Raw genomic sequence first — 26,451 nt, 5'->3', positions numbered from 1 at the left:
CTCCCCAAAGCGTCGATGCTGGTGACTCATACGGGCCGCGTCTCCCCAGTGCAGGGCGGCTGTGCTCACGCTCTATGGCCTGCTGGCCGCTTGGTGTCTCCTGGGCGGGAGAGGTCTGGCCGTGGTTGTGCTGCACATGTGTGTGTCGTTCGGTGTGGCCCTGCTGAAGAGGCCCTGTCTCTGCTGGCTGTGCTCCCTGCTGCTGCTCTCGACCTTGCTCTTCGGCTCCCTGGAGGACATGCAGGTACAAAGATCCCCCCCCCAGTGCCAGCAGCGGCATCCCCTTTGCCTGCGCGCGTCTCTTTTATCACTTTTGTTTCTTTCCCCGTTTACGTCGCCGTTATGGAATCATTGTTTGTTTTCCCACTTCACCTCTGCTCCCAAATGATCTGACAGGTGGATATTCAAGCTGTCAGAAAGCTGCCCACAGCTATATTGGGCTGCCAAGGTAGCTTTTAGGAAAATGCAGAAAAGCAGAACCGTTTGCAGACTCTAGCACCATGCACATTGGGAAGACGTCTGGAATCTGCCTTTTAATTTCTATTGTCAGCTCCACCACAGATTGACAGTATTGGATAAACCAAAAACTAACTTTGAAAAAATTGTCATTTAATTATCTGAGATAATAACAACAGAAACAGCCCTTTCTGGAACTGAACACGTTTTATGTTATATGACTATATTAGCTGTATGCATTATAAGTGGAAACCATTTTTTAAAACTATTTTTGTATATTTTCTGTGGTCAAGAAACTACTTTAACCATAAAAATGACTGTTTCATGTTCTGACTCATAATTTTGCAGAAATCTGTTGCTCTTGATTGACAGATTGCTTCCGTGCTTAAACATTTTCTTGTACTATTAAAATTATGTAGCAAATATTTCCTTAATCATCAGAAAACTGACGTTTTAATTGAACAGACACTCTCTGGTGGGCGGTGTGGAATCCAACAGAGCAATGTGTGGTAACTGATCAAGACTTCTTACCGCTTAACCTTGGCTTAGCCACTAGTGTGTGTTTCCCTCCCTGCCAGCATTATTAAACAAGATTTAACTTGAGATAAAATGTTTCCTTGGAGGTGAGCTATCCTTGTCTCTTCATCATTCAACAAAAAAAGCAACCAAAATGATTGGAGAGATTTCTTTGATCTAAAATCACATTTGCAGCCTCCATTTTCTTAATTTGTGCCTGTGAGAGAAGTTGAAAATGCAGAGTGGTACAGAAGTAAAATCAAGTTCCTTTTGAAAATCACAAGTCTGTGGCGTTGGTGGCCTGCTCTCTTATCTCTGTTGGAATGTATACTCTTATACTTCACGAACACCCCTGCAGACCTCATTCCCTGTCTCTAATCAGGCTGACGGCATTACATGACAATTATCCAATTACTCAGACTGATCTCAAATGTGTTACTATTGAAAGGAATTGTTTATAATAAATATTAATGTTTGTTCCACTAAGTACCTAATGTCCCCTCTAACTGCTGATTCCCTGTCTATTACAGCTTCATTGACAAAGTCAGCAATTTGTTTTTGTTGTTTTTACCCTTCTCTACTCCATCTGTGTGCCAGGCGGTACTGAGCGATTAAATTACAAATCTGTAGTCGCCTGTGGAAGAGCTGCAAAGGGCATCCGAAAGTAAAACAACCCTGTCGTAATTAGTTCTGATCTGTTCAAATTGCGCTGTGTTGCATATGCCAGCAGTATGAAGCAACGCCTTGTCAATACCATAGAGAGATTTTGCGTATGCATTGATTGATTAATGCGATTATGGTCACAGCCTGCAAAGGACTAATTTGCTAGAGTGATGTGGTCAGGGTATTAGCATCATGGTTACCAGTTCATTCCAGAGAGTACTGTTTAAAAACAATAATTGAAACTCAAAGTAGGTACAGGCTTGCATGTTGTATTAACAAATGTTTCCTCAAATATACAGTAATTGTCAAAAATCCCTCAATGTGCCAAGATAAGATATCATGCTTTTGTTTTTAATGTGCTCTGGGAATCCGAGGCCTCACACTAGCACTGCGTAATGTATCTTCAGAAACATAAAATCATACCATTGACCAGAGCAGTGTCAGTGATATTCTGCTCATGCATTCTGCTATGCAGGTGCCAGATTATTTAAATGTTCAGTAAGTTGCAACTGGAAACTACTGTTGCAGTATTATTTTCTTCTGGCTTTTAGGAAAGATGGGAAAGAGCAAAAGTGCTTGGTGCTGCCTTCAGAGCTTAGTTATCCTTTGTATCACTAAGAATTAATAATCATCATCATCATCCCTTACACTTATATAGCGCTTTTCTGGACACTCCACTCAAAGCGCTTTACAGGTAATGGGGACTCCCCTCCACCACCAGTGTGCAACCCCACCTGGATGATGTGATGGCAGCCAAAGTGCACTGGACTAGTACACTCCCCACACACCAGCTCTCAGTGGGGAGGAGAACAGAGTGATGAAGCCGGTTCGTAGAAGGGGATTATGCCAGGGTAACACCCCTACACTTTTGGGAGAAACATCCTGGGATTTTTAATGACCACAGTAGGTCAGGACCTCAGTTTTACATCTCATCTGAAGGACAGGACCTTTTTACAGTTTAAGCTTCCCCGTCACTATCCTGGGGCATTATGACCCACACAGACCGCAGGGTGAGCGCCCCCTGCTGGCCCCACTTACACCTCTTCCAGCAACAACCTTGTTTTTTCCCAGGAGGTACTGACCTGGCTCATACCTGCTGAGGTTCAGTTGGTTGCCAGTTGTGAGTTGCAGAGTGATATGGCTGCTGGCAAGTTAACACAATGCAAGATTTTTTACAGAAGGGCTATCCACTCTTGGTCCTGGAGGGCAGGTGGGTTTTTTAGGTTTCTTTAAATCTGTAGGCCTGAAAAGCCATTAAATTGGTTTAGGTCGGCGTGTAACCATCTGATTTAGCTCAATAAAGGCTAGATAGGAATGAAAACCTGGTGACACACTTAGTCCTCCCCAGACCAGGACAGGATAGCCCTGTTCTAGAAGGCCACAGCCAGACAAAGAGAAACAAGAACACATTGTGCGTAGTTTCCCTGTTTCAAAGAGTAGGAAAAGTAATGGAGTGCAATGATAGAGTTTTGGTCCACTGATGGGTAATGCAATGTTTGAATCGGCCATGGCTGGTTCAAAGGTCCAAAAAGCACTACTAACAGTCCCTTCTGTTTTCTTCCATTCCCAGAGGAGCTGGTATAGGACAGAGAATGAGTACTACCTACTGGTCTTCAGCCTGGCCATCTCCTGTCTGCGTTACATCAGCTTCAGCCTGGACTACTGCTGGCAGGCCTCAGAGGAGAAGAGCCGGGACTCCTTCTTCTGGCTGTCCGCCTATGTCTTCTACCACCCCTTGTTTAGCAACGGACCCATCATGAATTTTGGAGAGTTCACTCGACAGGTGACAGATCCTTTTTCATTACGGCAGACAAGAAAAGGGGGGTGCTGTTCTGAAGGGGACTGGGGCTTGTCTTTGTGAGAGTGAAGTTGTTAGGCTTGACAAGGATTGTGTGCGTTTTCCCCTAATGTGCAAGGCTAAATTAAACAGAGTGAGGTTCACATGAGAGAAAAGAATTAATTTAGTTGAACAGTAAAAGGTGTTTATTTTTGTTTTTAATTTGAATTTTGTTTTTAAGCAATATCGTTTTTCCCCACAAACACATTTTTCTGAGCTAATGGAAGCAATTGGACTTTCTTAATACTGCTAATGCTGCCTTCATTTTTATATGTGGCTGAGTGGGTTTCTGGCTTGATGTAATTTCTACTAATGCATTATGGTCCCTTTCAGATGGCTAAAATGGGTTCACGAAATTATTCACGTTCCCTCCAATGTGTGTTGTCTGTAGTTGGGCGATACAGCAGTGTTTCAGAGTGTTACTTAATTAACTGTTGCAAAGATAATTTTGTACATGTACTCCAAAATAATAAAACTAACACACATTAGTGTAGTTACTGATTGGAAAGCTCACCTAAAAAAATCATCCAAAGTCCCCAACTTACTATTTGCAAAAGTCTTAGACAAAAATAATTACCAAATCACTAGACAGTGAATCCTTGCACTACTGTGAATGCATTTTATCCCCTCTAAAGTTCATGTTATAGGCAACTTGTTCATTGTATTTTTTCTGTGGTTAAGATGAGAATTCTCATTATCAGGATATACGGTACACATAGAGGCAGTATCCATGTTTTGGAGTTTATATACTGCATTTCTCACAAGAAGCAATACGAAATGGCATTTTATCCTGCATCTGTGAAAGCATAAAGGCCTGAGTCTAAGATTTACAGAGCTCTAGGAATACCTTGCTTCATATTAAATTGAATTTTTTGTTTTGGATCTCTGTTGGAGCCTGTCCCGGCAAGCAACTGTTGCAAGGCAGGGTAATCCCTGAAATTTAACCAAGCTGCACTGCGAGGCAGCTAACCACTGCACCACCAGGCAGGCCGAGATGCAGTACAAATGCAACAGATTCGTCATTAATTCTGTCTTGAAACTACAGTACATGACATTTCGAGCAGACGGTGCCTCACAGCCTGTAGCGACAGATAAGAGATCAAGTGCCGAGCAGCTCCGACATGCCGAGTCAGATGAGAAGAACAGCGGCTGATGGACGTTTTACCATGTCGCACATGAGACTGCTGGTTTATTAGCTTCAACGTGTCTCGGTAAACTGAATATTGAAGCTGTCGTTTTCATTTCAACATTGATGTGTTTGTGTTTAAAAAACAAACAAACAATAACTTATTTGAGTCTCAATTGCCCATAAACCTCAAAGAATTATGTTTCCCTTTCACAGTATGGAAGCATGCTGACTCAGTAGTTCACAGGAAGGCTTTTTTTTATTTTATATTATTGAAATCCATAATAAGAGTTTATTTGATGCTTTCCAAATCCTAAGACAAACAGCTTCACTTGGTTTTTGTGATATATTCTGAGCATCACTGTACAGGGGACCTGAGGTTTCATTTATGTTTATGCTACAATGTGACTAATGTATAGTCACTGTATAATGTCATGTCATTTACCAAACCACTTTATACCATACGGTGTCGTGGGAAGCCGGAGCCTACCCGGCAAGCAGCGAGCGCAAGGCAGGGTACACCCTGGACAGGACACCAGTCCATCGCAGGGCAACTTCAAGCCAATCATACAGGGGGACAATTTAAAGGCTATGGTAAAGGGGATCTTTAATGACCACTGAGAGTCAGGACCTCGGTTTAACGTCTCATCTGAAAGACAGCGCCCACTATAGTGTAGTGTCCCCACCACTATTCCTGGGCATTAGGACCCACACGGACCGCAGGGAGGGCACCCCCCCACTGGTCCCACTAACACCACTTCCAGCAGCAACCATAGCTTCCCATAGTCTCCCATTCAGGAACTGACCAGGCTCAACTCTGCTTAGCTTCAGTGGGTAGCCAGTTGAGAGCTGCAGAGTGATATGGCTGCCAGCTATCACTGTATAATTAATATTATACTGTATAATTTTATTAACATAATGTATAGTCACTATGTATACTGCATGGGCTCCTTGTATAATTTACAAAAAAAACAACAGTAAGTAAGCAAACATGCTTTCATATTAGAACATCCAAACAAATAAACTATTTCAAGCAGGTTTAAGTGAGCATTGTTGAGGTGGCTGTGACCTGAAAATCTAAGAGTTTGTTGCTAAGTGGAGGTAATTCATACTGACGTGGCTAAAAACAAGACGCGCTTATGCTGCAAAACACTAGCAAACCAGAAGAATTTTTTTCTAAAATGTGAATTATGCTTTTAATTCAGCGGGGTATTTTTTGTGCAGTGTATTTACTTTTTTTTCAGATGACTTAGCATTCGTTTTGCTCTACGATGGCTGAGGCAATAATGAAGTTTCAAAATCTATATTGTCCAAAGGGCATGACTCGGTCAGGTTTAGTGTGTGAGAAAATGTTTGCTACTGTTGTAGTTCTGTAATGGGAAATTGAATCTGTAGGTAAAGTACAATCATAAATACTAACAGTGCGACAACAATATGTACAGAATTAAAGTTATAAACTGTTGCTTGTATTGAAGTCATCATAGCTTCAAAGAAATCTTAAGGTGACTCCCGACTGTCAACTGATAGATGCATTTCGTGAATGCAGGTGGAGCTCTATAGTCCTGGGTTGGAGCCTGAGTCATGTCACTAGCCCACTGTGACAGGAATGCCCCAAGCAACAGAGCACTATTGACTGAGTGCCGCCATGGCTAGGGTGTGTAGTCAGCCAGGATGCTCTCAGCTCCCAGTGACACAGCGCCCCCTATGGCCTCTTAGGGGTCTTACAGGCATTCAGTGCTGTCGGTGAGGGGCATGCCTCTCCTCCAGTTACTCTGAATATCTGGAACGGAGTCAAATAGACTTTTAAAAGACAAGCGGTGGTCAAGTCAGAGGAATCTGCCCACAATTCCTTATCCTCCCCGTGTGCAGTCACATGGTCCACTGCCGAGAGCCAATATGTGAAAAACACACCAATGGCTAATCCAATTTGGGTACAACAAAAATAAAAATGGACATTCTAGATAATTGGCGCATTCAGCACCCAGGGGCTGGCATTGATGGTGTTTAGCACTGAGTCTTTACTTGGAGTGAGATATGTACTGTCTGTAATTTACTGTGCATTACTCTGTGTAAACTCAGTATGCAGCAGAAAAACAGTCTTTTGCCCTTTAGTAGCCAACGTTATTTTTTCAGAAATCAAGCACAACAACGCAACGATGGTCAACCTCCTTAATGTTTCACTGACAGATGCAGAAGCCACATTCAAGAGTTGTCAGACTGGACACCTGGGCTGTGCTTGTGAGCCTCGCACGGCTGGTCGCCTGGTGGATTCTAGCAGAGGCTATGGTTTGCTTCATGTACATGCACGCTGTGCAAAGCAATGAGACCTACTTGAAGATCATGCCATCTTGGGCTTTAGGTGAGTATATTTCAAGAGCATAGTAATATTTCCTCCTTTCACTGCATGTACTGTTTGAATGAACTACTCTAGATCATTAGTTGATGATATGCAGTAGAACTAGTTCATTGCATTTTTCATAAGCAGTAAGTTGACCTGTCCTCTGTCCATCCGTTTTCTGAACTGAAACTAAGCTCAAACTCGGTTTTCTAAACAAAACTCAACTTGACTCAATTGGTCATCTAAATTCATGACCAATTCAGGGTCGTGTGGGAGTGGGGGCCTATCCTGGGATAGACCTTGGACAGGATGCCAGTCTATTGCAGACTGTAGGTCTAAAGATGGCTTACTGTATGTTCTATGTGCTTTTATGTTCCCTTCGAGCCTGTGCTAGACCTTCCCTTCTGATATACAGAAAAAAACATTTACCGCTGTATTTGCTAGAGAAGGGACTCAAGACCTTCTTACTCTACAATGACTTCCTTGTGAGAGATTTCTGTGGTGCACAGTAGAAATGTTAACTAAGTAATTTACTATTTGTTTTCACATCTGTGCCTACTGTGAAAGTGAACATTAAGTTTATGAGGTGAGTCTGTGTATGGCTGCATTTAGAATAAAAGAAGCTCATGTTTAACAAGCAAACAATAAGAAAAAGTTATGTATCCCAAACGCATAGCCAATGTTAAACCTAATACTGAGCAGTCTGTTATTGTAAGTGCTAATTTAAAATGCAAAGTTTAGCATTGCATATAATTGTTGTAAATGCAGAGTTATGTATATACATTAGGCTTGATTTATGGGGCTGTGATTGCCAAACAAAGAGACAGATCTTAACACAGAAGAATACTTAAGCTACTGAATACAAAATTGGACTTCTAGCTGATTTATAGTAAGTGCTGCTGGGTCCTGTTGTGAATTGTAAGAGGTCTGGAGATTGGATATCAGATCTAGAGCAATGTACATCATGTTGTTGTTGTTGCTTTACATCTTGGACAAGATGGAAACGAGTTACGCTCATCCTCCAAGAATAGCAAGTCTGCAATATCAGACAAGACAAGAGGAAAAATAGAACCACCTTTCTTTTCTGCACAGTAGTTGGTGTGCAGTGCCTTTTCTCCCAGCTCTCTGCTGCAGCTCCTGCAGAAGTCCGAGACAGACGAAGGCTGAATTATATCTTCTATGTAATGGCTATTAGTCAGGCTGCCTGCTACTTTTCTGGTCCAGAGCACAAACACCAGTGTCCGATTGTGTCCGTTAGAAGGCTGACATACCTTTTACTGAGCAGCGACAAGAGTCTCTGAGTCTGGACTCCCTGTTGAGTTTCACCGTGCTCGCCATGGCTGTAGTCCATCACCTCCATAAGTGATGGACTTGCCATAAGTGGCAAGAAGCAGAGCCTGTGTTCCATCCCAGTGTGCCCAAGTTGTCCGATCAGTCCTGCATTCTGAGAGGAGACCTCTACTGCAAGATCGGTACTGTAGGAACTGAAAGTTTTGATAAGTATAATTATTTGTTCATGCTGCACCAAGCTATCATAGTAAGTTTATTCCTGTCTTTCTTTGCCTGAAATTTGCAGGGGTGGAAAATTGAAAATTGGAAACTTGTAGTCCCTAGGTGGAGCCACAGTCTATTTTGGTTTTCACACTGGGCTTAAGCTCTCAGTTCTTGATTTCCTTTAGTCATTTGCTCAATTGGTCACGTTTTAAACATTCTCGCTGGTTTTTATGTTTCAAGATGCCATGCAGTACGTGGAAAGAAATATTTAATTTGTTCAATTAATTAAAGTCTGAGACTAAACAAGGAAGTTGAAAGCTCAGCGCTGAACAAAATCCACAGGGCTCTGTGCCCATCAAGATCTCCAAGTGTTGCTTACCCAAAACACCTTATTAAAAGATTGAAATCGTGCCTTTGTCCGGGAGCTTAATTACTGATTCGGGTGTTGTCTGGTTGGAAGAGTGTGCACAGTACCTCATTATCCAAGTTCTTTCAATGGGAAATCGGGAAGCATTAAGCAGTTGTCCACAGTTTATAGAACAATACATCGGTGCACATTTGGCTGCAAATGGAACAACAGAAATGGGAAGATCTAATTCCAGCTTGTGTGAGGGTTCCTGGACTGATGACCGATTCTGAGTCGGAAAGGAAAATCTGTTTTTGCTCCTTTCTTTATGCGTTGGCTTTCATCTTCACGAAACGCTGTGAATTTTAATCGCGCTCACAGTATTATGATTCCGACAGAGTTTATACTCTGCAATGAGCCGTAACTCTTCCCTGTGTGGCTCTGTCGCTGGTGACTGTGGGTGCTTTTTTCACAATACAGCAGCCTTTTAGGTCTGAAACTACTTTCAAAGCACATCGATTCTATAGCCAATAAACAATTGTGCATTGCACTGTTGCTTTAGATAGTAAAACATCAGCACCACAGGTGATAAAACTAACAGGTGACAAGTACGAATCTAAAATTGGTCAGCTTAGAATAAAGTAAATATAAGCAGCGCTGATATAGTCAGTGTCCTGGGATTCTTTTAACAGTGCTGAGAACATTTGTTTTTATAGCTAGACATCATTCACAATTCTAGCAAATATAACTTGAAACATTTTATACTAGAAGAGGACTGAATGACAAACATTAAACTTATGTTTCAGCATTCCCACAAGTGTGGCAAGTACAGATGTAATTTTACATTAACCAAATCACGTAAAGTCTGAGACAATTTGTATTCTTGACTCTTCAGGTTCTCCTTCTTTCCTTGGCAACTGAATACTATCGGGATTTTCTCCTGAAACTGTAGCCATTTTGTTTTACGCTGACAGTTAAACCTAAAGAAATATTTTGACATCTTTTAGCTTTATTGATGTGTAGAGAGAAACTGATGTTGGTTATGGTGATGAACCTTCAACAACGAGACGGTTAGATCTGATTGGAGAATGTGATGGATTAGCTAACACAACACTTCATATTGCCTGCTCATATGTAGTTGAACTACAGTTGTTGCCATCATGTTTTGAGGATTATGATCGATTTTGCTAAATGACATGTTTAGTTTCTTCTTATACAGACCAGGCTGCGTTAGTAAGACTCGTAATCATGCTGTCATAATAGTAGCAAACGGTTCTGGAGACTTTGAATGCAGTGTTGATACTTGTGTACTATAAGATGCAGTATCGTAACTCCTCATTGTGTCTGAGATGAAGATTTTAACACAGTGGTGTAAATGTGTAATAATGATGCATTAACAGTCCTTGTCTGTAGTGGTGCAGGCTCTCTCAGCTGCCAGCCTTTCTTTTCTTCTGCCTGAATATTTAATTCAGGATCTTCATTTCAGCCTCTAATTTCCTTCCATCCAGCCTGAGCTCCTCCTAGCCATATGCTGAATCCATTAATAACTCTATTGCTCTGTCTCAGGTTGTGAAAAAGCATTGTACACATCTAGGAAGAGACACTGAAGGTGAACCAGAGAGCATAACCGAATCAGTGTGAAACATCATTATTATTATTGCTTAAAATCCCTAGGGTGACATAAAAGTATGCAATAATACAGTCACTAAATCCCAAATAAATCTTTCCAATGCAATAAAAACATAATAATAGAAATGCCAAGAAAACAGCAGTGAGAAAGACGCACGTTAGGAGTGCAATGTCAGAGGGAAAACAATGTCTATTGAGCGGTAAACAACATGTAGTTAGGAATCATTGATTACAGTAAAAAAAAGACCGGCACTGAGCGGAGTGTTGCATCAGTTGGTGGTTAAAGTTCACACTGGCGTGAGAGAGATCGCATCCGTTTAGGTTTTTTAGCTGTCTAGACAGATGGGTCTTGAGAAGGTGCTGAAAAGTGGTCAGGGTCTGAGCTGTTCGGATTTCATTGTTCCAGTCCTGCGGGACTGGGGATGAGAACGAACAGGCCCTGGAGGAGCCTGGAGGGGAGGAGCAGACAGTCTGGTGGAGGAGGAGAAGGAGCACAGCTGCCAGTAGGGGGAATAGAGAGAGATGTGGCACTGGAGGTAGACGGGGGGCCGTGCGGTTAAGGCAGCTGCAGGCAAGGAAGGGTGTTTTGAAATGGACTCGTGCAGCCATTAGCCAGGGAGCTAATGGAGAGAACTGTTCCAGTGTGGCATAAGAGAACTGCAGGAGACATAACAGGGTCCTGAAGCCTCCTGCCTTTTCTGTGTCTCAGTGAATTTCTACACCAGTGAGGGTGATCTAAGAGGTTTCAAGTGTTTTCAACTGTTCAGTCCCCTTTCCTCATGTTCAACATGCAAGCCTGGTGCAGGACTGTGCCAGCTGCCCATGTGATGCCACCTGCATCCACAGCAGAGACTTCCTGCCAGCCTGGCAGCCTTTTAGCCAACGACAGCAGCAGCAGCTGGCTGACTGTTTTCAACTCCGAAACTGCAAGTTTAAAGACCTGCCTGGCTGGAAACAGTAAAGGAAAAACAGCAGGCATGTTACTTAAAATCCAAGAAATACATGAAATTTGCTGTACGGTTTTTCTGGAGTTCTCTTGTTTACCTTAAGGCTGTTACTGAGGCAGGAATGAAGAGCAACACCTTTTACAAAAATCGCAGTGATGCTTTTAAATCTCAGTTGTGGAAAGAGGAGGATGACGTTTTGTGCTTTGATTCTGTGACATTTTTTATTAATCCCATAAACCCAACACATTTTGGTTTAAAGTGTAATTCATTATTCATTTTAACAAATTGTATCACTTATTATGCATGGTAAATTCTCAGTTATGACATTTGTACAATGGGTGATATTTCAAGTGCAGTAATGCTGACCACTTCCCGGTCATAGGAGTAATTAAAATTGATGGTCATCTTATTGCTTTATGAGCAGCACTTTTAAACAGCAGCTAGGGGAAAAAACCGAGGAATGGGCTTCTTTTTTTCACCCCTTATGCAGATGAGATGGAAGCCCCCATATTGTAGTTTTGGGAAAAATATGCAGTTATTGCAGTATGATTTATGTGTGTCCTTGCAGCCCAGAAACCATCTAAATGGAAATTAAATCCCGTTAGAGAACACTTAAGTCCAGATACATATATATTGTTTCATCACACAGCAAGTCCCACATGGGTAAGGGATGGGATATATCTTCCCATCTGAACTGTTCAACCAGCGCTTGATTCATCCAAGAACTCGTCTCCCCTTTTAAATGAGAATCTCATTGACTCGCTTTTCAACCCCATTAAATCATATATTAATTTGGGTCCCACATAAAAATAAGATTAAAACTTTTGATGGAATGAGCTAAAGTGATGCTTGGAAAATGTGTGTGATGCTTATTTTTTTAAATGATGGTGGTTGTTACCAAACCATGCCCATCTAGTCAAATGTTTTGGACTATTTTCATTTATTCCCTCTTCAGTCAGAATCGCCAGTTGTGTGGGATATTTTAAAGATAATCAGCTTTGTAGTCACCCCTTAGACAAAACTGTATTTTTTTCTCTTGCTAAATAGTTTATTTTCAGACAAATGGCATGGGAAGAATGCTAATTCATTCAAAATCGCAATGCTGACCTTTACCTGAAAATAGGTAAACTATGCTCACATAGTAGGGTGGTTAACTGATTTGTGAATCTCCAAGGCTTTAGTCTTTAGCGGTTGATATAGACTTTGAGGAATTACATTACACAGTTTAACCTATTAAGCTGCCCATATTGCATTGTGTCTCTGACAAAACAAAAGCTTTATTTCACCTGTTATGTCCTGCCAGTAGAAAAAGTCTATGAATGTGGGATTGTGGCCTGGCGAAACAGCAAAGTTAAGTCCAAAAACATGAGACTCTACAACTGACACTAGGTGGATGCTGAGCTCCCAAAGAGCCTGATGTGAATGGTGTACAACTAAAAATCTCGGCCACATTCCAGGTGCACTTATCGCAACGTTTCCCTTCCTGTGAATAAAACAAGAACTGCTTTTTCGAGTGTCACTTCCCATGAATAACATATCTCACTCACTCGTTGCCCTTAAAAAAATTTTTAAAACAGAATTTTTTGTATCTAATAAAACCATATATGCAAACATTGCATAAAACAATCATTTGATGACCTACTGTTATAACATCAGAATATTCAAAATAGGTGCAGAGAGACCTCTCTGAAGTTCTATGTCCTGCTGACTGTAAATATTGTTGTACAATAAGAATTATTTTTGCAATTTGTCTATCAGACGAGGCATTCCTACCACATACTGTATGAGCACTTCAACAAAAACAGTAATTACAGGCCATAAAGGGTGAATGTCACATTCTGTATAGGCAACATATTCCTAAACAACAAACATTTTTATTCTCATGATAATAGATTTTTTTCTCAACAAATCAGGCCTGTCTTGAGATCCCCACTCTTGTCAGAATCAAAACCTTACATTTAAATTCTACATGATTGGTTCAGGCTCCTTAGTTTTTCTAACCTCGCCTTCTGTTATTATAATTCAGTCACACAGCTGCCGTCTTGAAACCTGGCCTGTTTTGTGTTTCAGTTGGGAAAGCAGACATTCCTCCATAGTTTCCTGTGATGGCTTGAAAACGTTTAGATAGATGCTGTTCTAGTTTGTTTGAGAAACTAGTGGATTCTTGCTATTCACAGATGATTATTTCCAAACCCAAAACTAGGTTCAGAAAATATTGAATAAAAGTGCTGACATTGTACCTTAATAGTATAATATTTAATAATAATTCCTTACACTTATGTAGCATTTTTCTAGACAATCCACTCAAAGCGCTTTACAGGTAATGGGGATCCCCTCCACCACCACCAGTGTGCAGCCCCACCTGGATGATGCAACGGCAGCCATAGTGCGCCAGAACGCTCACCACACATCAGCTCTCAGTGGGGAGGAGAGCAGAGTGATGGGGCCAGTTCAGAGATGGGGATTATTAGGAGGCCATGATTGATAAAGGCCAGGGGGAAATTTGGCCAGGATGCCGGGGTTACACCCCTACTCTTTTTGAGAAACACCCTGGGATTTTTAATGACCACAGTGAGTCAGGACCTCTGCTTTCCGTCTCATCCGAAGGACGGGACCTTTTTACAGTACAGTGTTCCCGTCACTATACTGGGGCATTAGGACCCACACGGACCGCAGGGTGAGCGCCCCCCACTGGCCCCACTAACACCTTCCAGCAGCAGCCTCAGTTTTTCCCAGGAGTCTCCCATCCAGGTACTGACCAGCCTCACACCTGCTGAGCTCCAGTGGGCTGCCAGCTGTGAGCTACAGGGTGATATGGCTGCTGGGGTAGCACTCTAGGCTGTTGATTAAAGATTGAAATGCTTGCTTGTTCCAGGTGGCCTTGCCTTGGCCCAGGTGCTGTTCTTCTATGTCAAGTATCTGGTGCTGTTTGGGGTTCCTTCGCTCGTTGTTCGGCTGGATGGCATCGAGTCCCCGAAGCTGCCTCGGTGTGTCAGCACCATGTACAGCTTCACTGGGATGTGGAGGTGAGGCAGTCTTCCCTTCTCTTCCTTTGTTTACAGGGGAGTTACACAAACCCAAATCTTTTTATCTTCATTGGATAATAAGGAAATAATTTGGCCAGGATCCGTTTTCGCCCCTGGGTTCTGGTAGGAGGTATCACAGTATCAGAACACTGACAAATAGATTCAAAAACAGTTACTTCCCCCAAGCAGTCTACATCATAAACAGCTCAAATTAGCACCTGTACGTATTAGCTCCTGCACTTTAAGGTTCTGCACCGTTTGCACTATGCCCTTTTGGCTGGATTCTAACATCTATTGTCTAATTTATTGTCCATGTCTGTTTGCCTTTTTTTTTTTCTCTAATGTTACTGGGTACAGCTGAACGAGTAAGCATCCCAATACACTTGTTGTATATGGCAAATAAAGAAATCTTGAATCTTAATTGCTCTTTTCTAGGATAATACTGTCCATCCATTTGATAGACGCAATTTAAGCTTGACGCATGAATGAACAATTGAGGCTTTTGAGAACATTACAATTAACATGTTTGTACATTAAACTGCTTTTTAATGAACTGGCATGCAGAAAACGCGCTGAGTTGTTTTAAATCTGATTCAAGGGCTGTTCATTTTAAAATTGTAATGAAAACTCATTAAAAAAAATTACGCACTATATAAACTAGTGGTAATGCTGGAAACAAAGCTGGAAATTTTTTTTCATGATTTTCTATTTTTAAACACTCTAAAAGTATGCAGTATTGAAACTATGAATTGAAAATAATATTCAATGTGGTTAGAATGCTAACCACAATATCAGATATTTTAAAAATCATGGGTCTCTGAAAATCCATCTTCTGCACCTGATTCACTTTTCATTAATATGCATAATATAAGATTTTGAAGATCAATTATTGATATAGTGGATTTGTAGATGAAGGGTGGTGTTCCACTACAAATAGTTTCCCATCATGACATCCTCCAGTACAGCTGCCCTTACAAGCAGGGGGTGTGTCACTGACATTTCAACAGGCACCTATCCAGCAGAATGCAGCAAGGGCAATACTGAATATGTCCTGCAGGGGGCACAGTAACCCAAGTTTTATGATTACAATACACTGCAAAATAGTACAGGGCAGGGGTGTCGAACCCCATTCCAAGGGACCAGTGTTTTCTGTTTTTTGTTCCAACCAGAGCTGTCAAATAAAAAAGAATCATTATTTTCTTATACACATATAGGAAGTTTTCTTTTACAGCTGACAACTCAACATTCACTTCATTGAAAGCACAGTTACTGTACTGTATGTGCAGCCATTACACTCATGCAGTTGATTTAAGAATTAGACCAGATATGCAACTGAAAGATCAGGTTGAAAAAAAACAAGACGACGCCCTTGGTTTTATGAAGTGTAATTTGCATATGTGTGCAGCATGATAAAAAGTTGCTTAAAGTAAACATCCACATTCTATACATATATAGTAAATGTTAAAATAAATAAATACATAAGCCTTTATGGATTTTATAACCATGTTATACACACAGTATATTTTGTTTTGCGCAAAATGATTCATGACCAGAAAAAAAAACCCTGCAGCAATCATAGCGTTTTGAAAAAGAATAGTGATTTTACGTTTCTTGTTGAGGGCGTGAGTCATTTCTACTCTACGCAGTTAGAGTTTTGAGAATGCTGTTCACACCAGTTTGTGTATTTGGTTGTTAAATATGACTTAGTTAATGTTTCCCTGACCACTCAATGCATTGAGATTGAGTCTTGCTGATATCCAGCTTAATCGACCTGCATTACTCTTTACACCTGGTATCCAAGCCATTGCCCTAGAATGTGTAGTTGTAAATTAACTTGGTAGGAACTGTAGAAATAGGAAATGATGCATGAATATAAACACATGGGTTTAATTGTTAGTTTTGGTGCTTGCGTTTGTGTGCTTAACACTCCGTTTTACAGCAGTCTGCATCTGTTCCTGATGCTTGTCCTTGCTTGCCTTCTCCCTAGTTAATTCACCTCCAAAAGGGCCACATAGCCTTCTCGTCTGAGTGAAAAACATCTGACATACAGTACCAAATCTGACATCATAAACCATGTGACATAACACAGAGCTCTGGAAACCTGCCCTCAGTCCTAAGTAATGGCTTCCTGGAAATTGGTTTTCTTAATTAATAATGTGTCTCAAGTGCTCACATCTGCACAGTTTACAGTTGTCACGTTCCGTTTTTCTAAATGTGTGATGCCGTGACCTCGTATGATTCCTTTCCTTTCTTGCTACACCAGGATCTTATATAGTAGGCTTCAATCAAAACTCGGCACATTTCACACTGGACATCTCAAAGTCTGCCAACCTCTTTTTTTAGGAGCTCTGTTGTATACTATAGCTTTTGCTCCTTTTCTAGATCCCAGCTTCCATGGAGAAAGGTCTGTGGTTCACTGGAAGAAACATTTGTGGGATTTTGACAGTATACTTTCCTCTCCACAAACTTCCAGGAATTACTTTTATGCATGTACATGTAGGCAACAGTAATCATCTGCAGGAGGCTCACTGGCAGAGGAACAAGGTCCTGAAGAAAAGTTTTCTTTGTTTGTACAGTAACTTTACTCGCAAGAGGTTTATGATAGTAAACGTAATGAGCTAAAGAAAGGAAGTGAAATGAGTGAAGCATTGTTGGGTACAAAACACAAAATGTCGAAGCACATGGCCACAGGTTGCAGGCAGTGCAGGACTGGCTGAGCATGTCCCAGTTTCAGCGCCTCTCCCTTAGCAAATGCAATCGTATCCCTTTGTCATGGAGTTACTGTACCGAACCCCTAACCCTCTCACAGCAATACATAAAAAATCTACTAATGAGAGTAATTAGATCCGGCAGGTTACCAGTTGCTTATTGATCCAAAGATCTCATTGAACATTTTGTTAAATGGAGGCTGGTCCTAAACGCAGATCCCTCTATGCTGTCAAAGACACTGCATTTCTTCTAATCTGAAGAATATTATAACTATATTAATCTTCGTGTTCATTTTTGCTAAAAAATCTATTTCTTTTGCAGTTTTGTAGGTTGAATATTCTAATACGGGCCGACTGTTTCTCTCTGGTATTGAATGCGAGTGTGCTGTCAGAAATCTGATCTCAAAAATTGGTTTCGAAGCAGTGGAGGTATTCCGGCTCATTTAGCTCATTTGGATGACATGGTAGAAGGCAGACAGGGAATGGGATGAAGGTAGAGAGATGATGCATAACTATTGAAGGGGGAGAATGCTGCTAGCAAAGATATGGGCATAGATAACCATCTCCTCTTGGCAGCCTGGTGTGAGGCATGTCACTGCTGTCGCGTGCCATTTCCTGTTCTTCATTGAACGTGTTTGCTTTCCTTCCATTGTAAGCACTTTCTCCCTCCTCTTTGATATCTGAAGCGGCATGTCTCTTCGTGTTTGCTCTGAGAGGATTTTGGACACTCTTTTTAGGTCTTTTTCCAAGATATCATTTCAAATGTGTCTTCAAAAGTTCCATTGTGCTTTATGTTTTTGATGTGCTAGCGGATTTATTTATTTTTTTAACTGTCAAACCTTAATTTGTTTTTTGTTTTCTGGCTTAGCATCATGGCCAATTCCTATTCCTTTGCTTTGATTTCTTATACAGTACATTGTATTCTAGATTATTCAGAGTAATCGTGTCAGCATAGGCACACCAGGATAGTTAACTTGCTAATAATGGATGGGTTTTACAAATATTTTATATATGTTTTTTGAAATTTCACTACTCTTTAAATCTTAACTTTTTTAAGCTGCTGTTGATCTGAGCTTTAAAAATCTATACAAGACAGGTGTTCTCTGGAGCTCTTAAAGACTCTGCAAGCAGCACTGAAAATGACTACAGCATGTTACAAAGTAGAAAAAATCCCAGTGGTGATTCACTTTGGGATACTGCAAGATGTTAAGATTGAGCTACCAAAATTTTGACGTATTACTGGTGCATGGTCAATCGCCTGTAAATCCATTGAACTGAACACAGAAACACCTCATCAATGAGGGGAGAACTTGACCATTTTGCAAACATTCATGTTATCTTTTTCTTAAGAGATACAGACAAAGCTTAACACAACTCGTTCAGTAGGGTACATTTATTGTGCTTCGAAAGGTTCACAGCATTAAAATATTGCACTGGATTTGATGAGTTGAGTTGAGAGAAAACTCCAGAATATACCTTTGTAGCTGTTGCAGTCTAAGCAGTTTTGACTGTGCTTTTAAGATAACAAATACTTATCTAATGGACTGAAAAATCACATAACTTGTTTTTCTTATTTGATAAGCAAATTAAATGCTATAAGATTAATCAGGTGTCGTGCCTCAGTGTCTGTAATAAAAGGAATAAGCTTGGTGCTCAGTTTTTATCATGTTCAGTTTTAGTTTAGACAATTTTGGAGGATTATAGCTTAAAGTCAGTAATCCGAAGAACATCTGAGATTTTGGCAGGATGCACGGAACAGGTTTTTCCAAGTCAAACATTCACTAATTCTGCATGTCATTGGAAACTTTGAATGTTTTCCATTCGATTGAATGGCAAATAAGGGTAGTATTCACTCAGCTCACTAAACATTTATTTTATTGAAAGGAGCATGACCACACTTTAAAGACTTCTAAATTATCATAAAATTCAAACTATCCTTAACAGAATACTGATGTCTCATAATAGTTTGTATTGTCATGCATTGTTTATATTCAGAATGCGATTTTTCTAGATCAGGTACACACAAAGTTGCAATACTGATTTTCCCTTTAATGTTTAGAGTAGGACTGTGCAATTATATAAAAGTAAAACGTGTACTGTAGTACAGTGATATTTTACTGTATATAGTGAGTCTTATAGCACTTAAATATGCAGTACTATATAGAGCATCACATATCAGTGTACTTGACCATATTGAAAATATTGGCAATAGTACTGCAAAGCTCATGTTTTATGATATAGACACAAGACTGAAATTGGCCTCTATGGAAGAAAACAGTGTAATAAATGTCTGCAAGTTCAAACATACTGCAGAGTAAGAGAGGAACGGAGAAAGACAGGAATGTAGTGGACAGTAAGAAACATTTAGAACCATGTGTGTGTCTGTTTGGTTTATCATAATAAGACATTGATGCAGGAGCCATGTGATTTAATAACAGATGGGAAATTCTAGCCTTGAATTGCTCTGTACATACTGTATCTATATTGCTTACAGCGTCCAAATACCAGTTTTCCACCTATCCATAATAGAGTAATTGATACTTATGTTAAGGTAAATCTTTTATTTCCCTTTCAACAACAGTGCTGACCAGAATCAGGCTCTCTGCCTTGACGGAGTTAAAAAGTGAAAGGAAACTTCCCTTTGTGTAAAATTCCTTTCCTGAAAGGGGGCATCTTTGTGCGTTTTGGATCGTTCTTTACCTCGGTAGCAGGGCAGCACCTTTGTATTAACAGCACTGGCTTTTAAAAAGAATAGAAATGTGTCATCAGCCATGGAAGGCATGTCCACAGTAAATCACCAGGCACATCGTCATGATGTAATGCAGCAAAGCAGACTGGAACAATAGGAGAATGTTACATAACTCTCCAGGGTATGCAGCAGGTAGCTGTATGAACAATGTGAGAAACGGAGTATAGGGCTGGGTTGAAGGACACTGGTTATAGTTAAAACATAAGTACCTCAGTGAACATAAGCAGCTCTTTTCTTTCCTTTTGTAGAGTGTTTTTTTCAGAGTTTTACTTTTAAATAAGCATATTTCATGTCTGGTCTAATAACCGGCTCTCAGCTCCTTTCTGACTCACGTTGATTGCTTATGAGATGTTTTTGTGTTTCTAACAGAAACAGATTAAGCTGAAATGAAGGTGTCAGGGAAACAAAGAAGTTTTAAGAATTGCAAGACTAGCAAAGGCTTCTACTGTACGTGCTTCAGGATGAGGTTTAATTGCTTTCTCCTCAGTCGGCTTTAATAACTAATTCTGACTTGAAAAACATACTGTGTGCTATAAGAACAACAAGAAACATTTGGAAATCACACTGAATGAACAGTTTGGTACTGTATAAATGCTTTTAAAAATATTGTAAGAGTAAATGTTATTTGAAGTATGCCAGTGCTTCATTTCATCAGTACAGTATGTTCAGTATGTAAAGATGCACTTTAAAGTATTGAATATCAGGAAACATACTGTATTTGCAGCATGTTTTCATGTTGCCTTTTCGCTAACCAAGCTTTACGTTTTGCTCTTCAATATGTCCCGAAATTAAATCATATTCACTTTTGTTTTTAAGAATCTGTTCAGTCAGCTACAGTAATTAGAGATAAACCTTACATCTGTGGAAAATTCCCTCCAGTAAATGCCTAAAGGAAAAAGGCAGAGATAGAAGGGAAGCTTGATGCATTTCAATGGTCTCTTAGTTTACTGCAAATCCGATGAGGATTCCACTGTAATTAACTGTTTCTGTTGTAAAGATGCACTTTCAGATGATTGCTTTTCAAGGTGCTATATAAATTAAAGAATTATCAGTAAGCAGGTTTCAAGATGATTGTAAAAGGGCATCTGCTTCAGCAGATGCGAATACTGCAAGACTAGTATGCTGCAGCTTTTATCAAAACCTGCTTTGACTCATGTTTCAGAGAAGAATACCACCAATTGTATTTTCATTAAGTATTCCTGTCCAGGAACCCGATGTCCAAGGAGTGCTGAGGGCTGACAAGCCTTTAATATATTCCTTTGCTTAAAAGGCAACCTCCCATCACCTACATAAAGCCAGTGCAGTAACCCTATCTATGGACAGCACTGTGCTTGAATTCCAAGTAAAACTGAGAAATTTAGGGGGATGGTCAATCCTGGCTTGACTCTTGACCCTCATGTGCAGAATATTATAAACACATCTCAGGAATATCACCAGATGACATCCTATGTGTCCTTGGCTGTTGCAGAAGAGCTGGTCAACACATTTGTCTTTTCTAGAGCCGATTACTCAATCCCCTACTCGCTGTGGTATCTAAATCCACACTGAATAAACTCCAATATGTTCAGAATTTGGCATCCAGAAACCTGACCACAAGCGATCACATTACACCTGTCTTGGAGTCCTTGCAATGGCTTCCTATCAGATTTTCATCTTTTTGAGATGCTACTTTTAAAGGTGCTATATAAAATAAAGTTTAAGTGTTGGAAAAATATAAATAATTCTCATTGCTCATTTTAACTTCATAATTGTGCTAATGATTATGCACATTATGGCATGTGTTTTTACTTTCTTTAATGTATCCTTTCATTAGACACTTTTATCCGAAGCAACTTAATACAGACTAGGGGGGTGACCTGTGCATGAACAAACACTGCAGCAGAGTTGGTTAGAAAAGACCCCTTTGGCTTGATCTGGAGGGCAGAGCTCTAGAAAGATAAGTATCACCGTGAGCCTGTGGCACACCAAGAGCCTATGCTCGAAGGAAACCTAGGAGGCAGAATTTTCCATAGTGACTAGAACACAAAGCCTCTAGGCCTGATACCTGTTTTTTAACATGATAACTGCCGATTCTGGTCCCGATTTCTTAATGTCTCATAAGTTACATGTACGTAAAGCTCACCCTGACCAAGACTTGAACTGGACATGAGCAAACGCGAATGAAAATGGTTGCTGCAGAAATGTCTTTTGATGGGCCTGGTGGCACCTAGTAAAGAGAAGGCACTCATCTACCTGGACCAGTATTTGTAAACAAAAGGCAAGTGACATTGTGTTGTGGGAGTTGCTGAATGATGTGTAAAACCTGACTACCTGTTGTCATTAAATATGCTCTGCTTGAGAGGGGTGTTTAGCCTCGTACCTGCAGTTACAATTCTGATTCTGGCTTTCCAAGTTCAGCCTTCCTGAAATCTCCCCCCTGCAGAATAATTTCTCACTTGTATAGATGATCAGGAGAGAAGTGACCTCACTGGACCAGAGGGGTGCCACGTGGCACTCCAGCAAGGGCTGAAGACTGAAAAAAGAGACCTGTTTCTAGGCACAAACAAGGAAGAAAAGAGTAGGAAATTAAATGAGCAACCTTACTATATTGACTGCCTGTCACAGGTCACAAAAGCTATTGACATTCAAACAGTTTATTGAGCCAATCCACTTGTTGCCTCAGGTCTGCTTCCAAAGTTGTGTTCATTAAGCCACCCGGCGCATTCAGTAATGCCTTACTTTTTAACCACTCGGAGATCAGTATGCCTGTTCAGGAAACCCTTGGAGTGATGGCTTCCTCTGATATCGGATTATAAGTAATTTATTTGCTTTTACCGAAGGAGGCTTACATTTGTAACTAAACAGATTTTACTGGTACACTTCAGGTGAAGTACCTTCCTCAGGTGTACAACAACAGTGTCTGACTTGGGATATGAACCAAAACCTTCCAGTTATGTGTCCAAGACACTGACCGCCACTCTACACTGTGGTTTAGGTGGTTAGCTGTGAAGACAAACTTCTTGTTTAATGTCTTGAAGACTTGAGATGTCCAGAGCCCTTTCAGTGACACTTTGGTTGAAACATTGCTATTAATGAAAATGTGTTCACATGCACTGATTCCTGCACTATGGTGAACCAGTAGCAAAGTCAGAAATAGAAGTGATATCTTTGGAGAAGTTAAAGGACTGCACTGGAATTTTATCCTGCCCTGACTGACATTCAGCAACTACTGTATGTAAATACTGTATGTTGCTCATAGGTTAGTCTTTATTCTTTTTTTACATGAATACTTCCGAGTGTCATTCTTGTTGAAAGTTTTCCTCATAAAGTACTGGAAAGGAAAATTGAATTAAATTACCTTGGAGCAATTAAAATAATCTGATTCCAAATTACTATTATCATAATTTTTTGTGGCCTCACATTTCTTGTAGTACATGCTGTGCTGTACTGGCACAATGTACTTTAAAAATGTATTGCTGTTAACTTGTAATTTACATATTCCAAGCTATTATAGTCCAGCTGTCACTATAACAAAGGCTTGGTGTAAAATTTATCTTGAACTGATAATTAACCTGGATGTTTTGCTGAAATGACATTCATGTTGCCTAACCAAACATCCATTGTAATTTTACAGTTACCAGCCAGTTAGATTTTAATAACAGAGTGAGAATTTGCCTGTCTTTTAACACTATAGTGTTATTGACAATAGATCTGGTTTATGTGGGCATGCCGCGACACCCCCTGAATTGTTTCAGTACCTTACTAGGTTTAGAAACCAGTAGAAACTGTATTTTTTAGATCAGGGAGTTCAATAATCAGGAAGTCAGGAAAGGGAACTTTTCCTGAGACTTTTTAATACTGGTTGTGAAGTTGTATGGTTTGTAAAGGGAAAAAAGGAGTGGTGAGACACTGTCAGCTGAGCTTCGAAGTACTGTATTAACACTTGTATTCCTCTCCTCCTTGTTTCCCCAAAACTATCACCGAGGGTTCTTCTCAGAAATAGTTTTAGCTGAAATCATTAGTAGGACCCTCAACAGTCAAAAACTGTACGCATTTTTGGAACAGGGGATATAATAAATTAAATAAACAAGTATAGCACATCATGCGCAGTCAGATTCCACAGACTTCTGCATTAATAAGTAATGGCCAGAGCAAAGAAAAATATATCCGCATAAATCAGTGACAGGCCAATTTTAGGATAAAAATGCAGGTTGCTTTTTTTAATATTTGCTAATTCGTTTTCTTTTTTTACTTTTGTGTTTCTAGTCCACAGTGTATTAATATTCTGTGCTACAATGATAAGATGCCTCAAGGTGAAATCTGTAGCAATTAAATTATCATTCTAAAGAGAGAAACTGTTACGTAACTCTTCCAGTTAGTGGGAAGGTGTTTCAGGCAATGTCTCCTCATGCCACACATACTTCTATTAATGGCTGGGATTATCTGGAATGGAGAGTGTTTTCTTTATTTATCTATCTTGTCATTCTAAGTGCCAGCTGGCATACTGTATATAAAAGACATAATCTTCTGGACAATACTGGTATTAACCATAAACACAGCCAACAAAATCCATACTAAGTGTTTTACTGCTCACAAAACCTGAACCTTAGCACACCAATTGGAATTTGAAGTCCATCAGTTTATCCCAGGTACATATATGCATTGCTATGAACAGAAGAGGTGACAGATTAGTACTGATACAAGCCATTTCAGTGCCAGATTATTTGCAATTTATTAATTGTTTACTCAAATTAATAAAGCGGTCAAAACATTTGTTAGCAACATACTTCTTTAAATTTTCCTTTTTTAGTGAAAGATTTTAATTTTGGCTTGGGTGAGCGATTAGAGCTAAGGGGATATTTTCTCCACGACTGGTGCTCTCTTGGTCTAATGTACAGAATTAATGAGGTACTCTTTGAAACAGATACAATGTTCTGTGGTTTGAAGTGAAGCAGAGATAACCATGTTTGCTTTGCAGGGTTTAAATAGGTGTGGGGTGATGCCGTGAATTACAGTTGGCCACTTCAGAAGTGTGGTATACAGGTGAAATTTTTCTTTACAATGGTGGAGTTCTAGACAAGTGCGATTGTGATGCCTTGTTTGGCAGCTCACAACAGGGGTGTAGATTCTCGGCGGGATCCCGATCAAAGAAGCTCCCCACACACAAGTCTTTACACAGCATCAGGGGTAGATTATGTCCTGTCTGAGGTGGCCAAGAGAATAGCAGAGGCACGTGTAGGTAGTTGTGGTACCGCAGTCTGCATCCCTGTGGCTGTGTCAGTGAGCCAGCAGCCTGCACTGTAAGTACTGTATGTGGCTGATGCAGTAACAGCATGGCCAGCTTGTTATGAATACCATGGATGCATTTGAAAACTAAACAGCCTGTGCTGCTTTAAGGTAGCTGCCCGGAGGCTTGTGAAGCAGCTGGAAGATTAAGGTCTGCGGCTCCGTGGCTTGTATTTTTGAAAAAAAAAATCAGCTTATGCTGTGTTAAAGTGGCTGCTAAGATAACAGCACAGCCGCCCTTCAGCCTGAAAGTAGGGTTTGTAGTTGGTATAGCTGGGATCTTCAGCTGAAAGGTGGTTCTGTAGGCAGAGGCTGATGTGGGGGGGGTCTGGTGTCATTCAGACTCCAACTTCTCCCGATTGTCTCCAATCCTTCCTGGTTCAGAGCTCTATTTATGTGGGCTGGAACATGGTGCACAGCTGCATGTCTGGTCTGCCAAATTAGGTAGGGGGAAAGCTTTGAAAAAGTCTAAGAGTCCTTGGGAAAGGTAACACCCTTCAAGGACGCAGCCCCTTGTGGCATCACTTAATACATATGTGAATAAAAATATTTGTTTTAACATTAGTGGAATTTTGGTTCATACCACTGTTTATTAAAAAAAGATCCTGGGGGTTAAAAGTAAAAGGTAGTGATTGGAACTGCAAATGTTAATGAAGGCAAAGGGTATAATTTGCTCTACTAGTGTTAACAGTGACGCCACATCTTGTCTAAATAAAAAAGTGCATCTGTGCCGCAGATCCCCAACTCCCCAGTTTGCCATCCCTGGTACTTTTCTAGATCCGACAGCCATCAGCATCTGAAGATCTGAGGGAACAGGTTAAAGTGATGAGACCAATTGACCATTTTGCACTAAGCTGCTTATGACTTAAACATAGATTCCGTTGAATTATTTGCCTGGATCCTGTTTTTATGGAATGATAGACACTGATCATGTAAATGATGTCTGCTGTGTTTTACAGTTGCCTGCTTTTCAGCTTCTTTAGCTCTATGAAAGTGCACTCACACCATCATCCCAGTCAGTACCATACATATTTGAGGGTACTTTGCAAGAGTACACTTCTATCAAGAACAATGCCTTGCTGGATTTTGCAACTTGCTATCATCACAACAAGTTTCTTTTGAGATGAGACTTTTTTAAAGAAGAGAATAAGGAATGTACTTTTCAAATAGTCCAGCTCTCTGCATACTGCAGGTCTTTGGGTTATTAATAATTAACAGTGGAGCAGCAATAATCACCTGCACTGGATGAAACAATCAATTTGATGTTAATTAACTGGGATCTTGCTTTGTGATTTTATGCATAATTTAACATTAATTATGTATTCAGGGTGAATACTGGGCAACCAAAGAA

At 40.3% G+C, this 26,451-nt stretch overlaps 1 protein-coding gene across 5 annotated transcripts in view; it reads left to right on the top strand.

Moving 5' to 3' along the window:
• The window catches only part of hhat (hedgehog acyltransferase), an 88,598-nt gene that overhangs the window by 8,097 nt on the left and 54,050 nt on the right, over nucleotides 1–26,451 (top strand). For 3 of the 5 annotated variants that reach the window (XM_088609525.1, XM_088609526.1, XM_088609524.1), the window contains 4 exons: nucleotides 50–244; nucleotides 3,206–3,418; nucleotides 6,786–6,957; nucleotides 14,228–14,378. In XM_088609525.1, coding sequence (XP_088465651.1) covers nucleotides 50–244; nucleotides 3,206–3,418; nucleotides 6,786–6,957; nucleotides 14,228–14,378 — 731 coding nt within the window. The remainder of the gene's footprint in view (nucleotides 1–49; nucleotides 245–3,205; nucleotides 3,419–6,785; nucleotides 6,958–14,227; nucleotides 14,379–26,451) is intronic. The other 2 variants (XM_088609527.1, XM_088609529.1) reach the window with 1 other exon arrangement.

The sequence above is a fragment of the Lepisosteus platostomus genome, chromosome 17, assembly GCF_059453375.1.
Source record: "Lepisosteus platostomus isolate fLepPlt1 chromosome 17, fLepPlt1.hap1, whole genome shotgun sequence".
Classification (NCBI taxonomy): Eukaryota; Metazoa; Chordata; class Actinopteri; order Semionotiformes; family Lepisosteidae; genus Lepisosteus; species Lepisosteus platostomus.
This window is presented reverse-complemented; position numbering and strand designations above follow the sequence as displayed.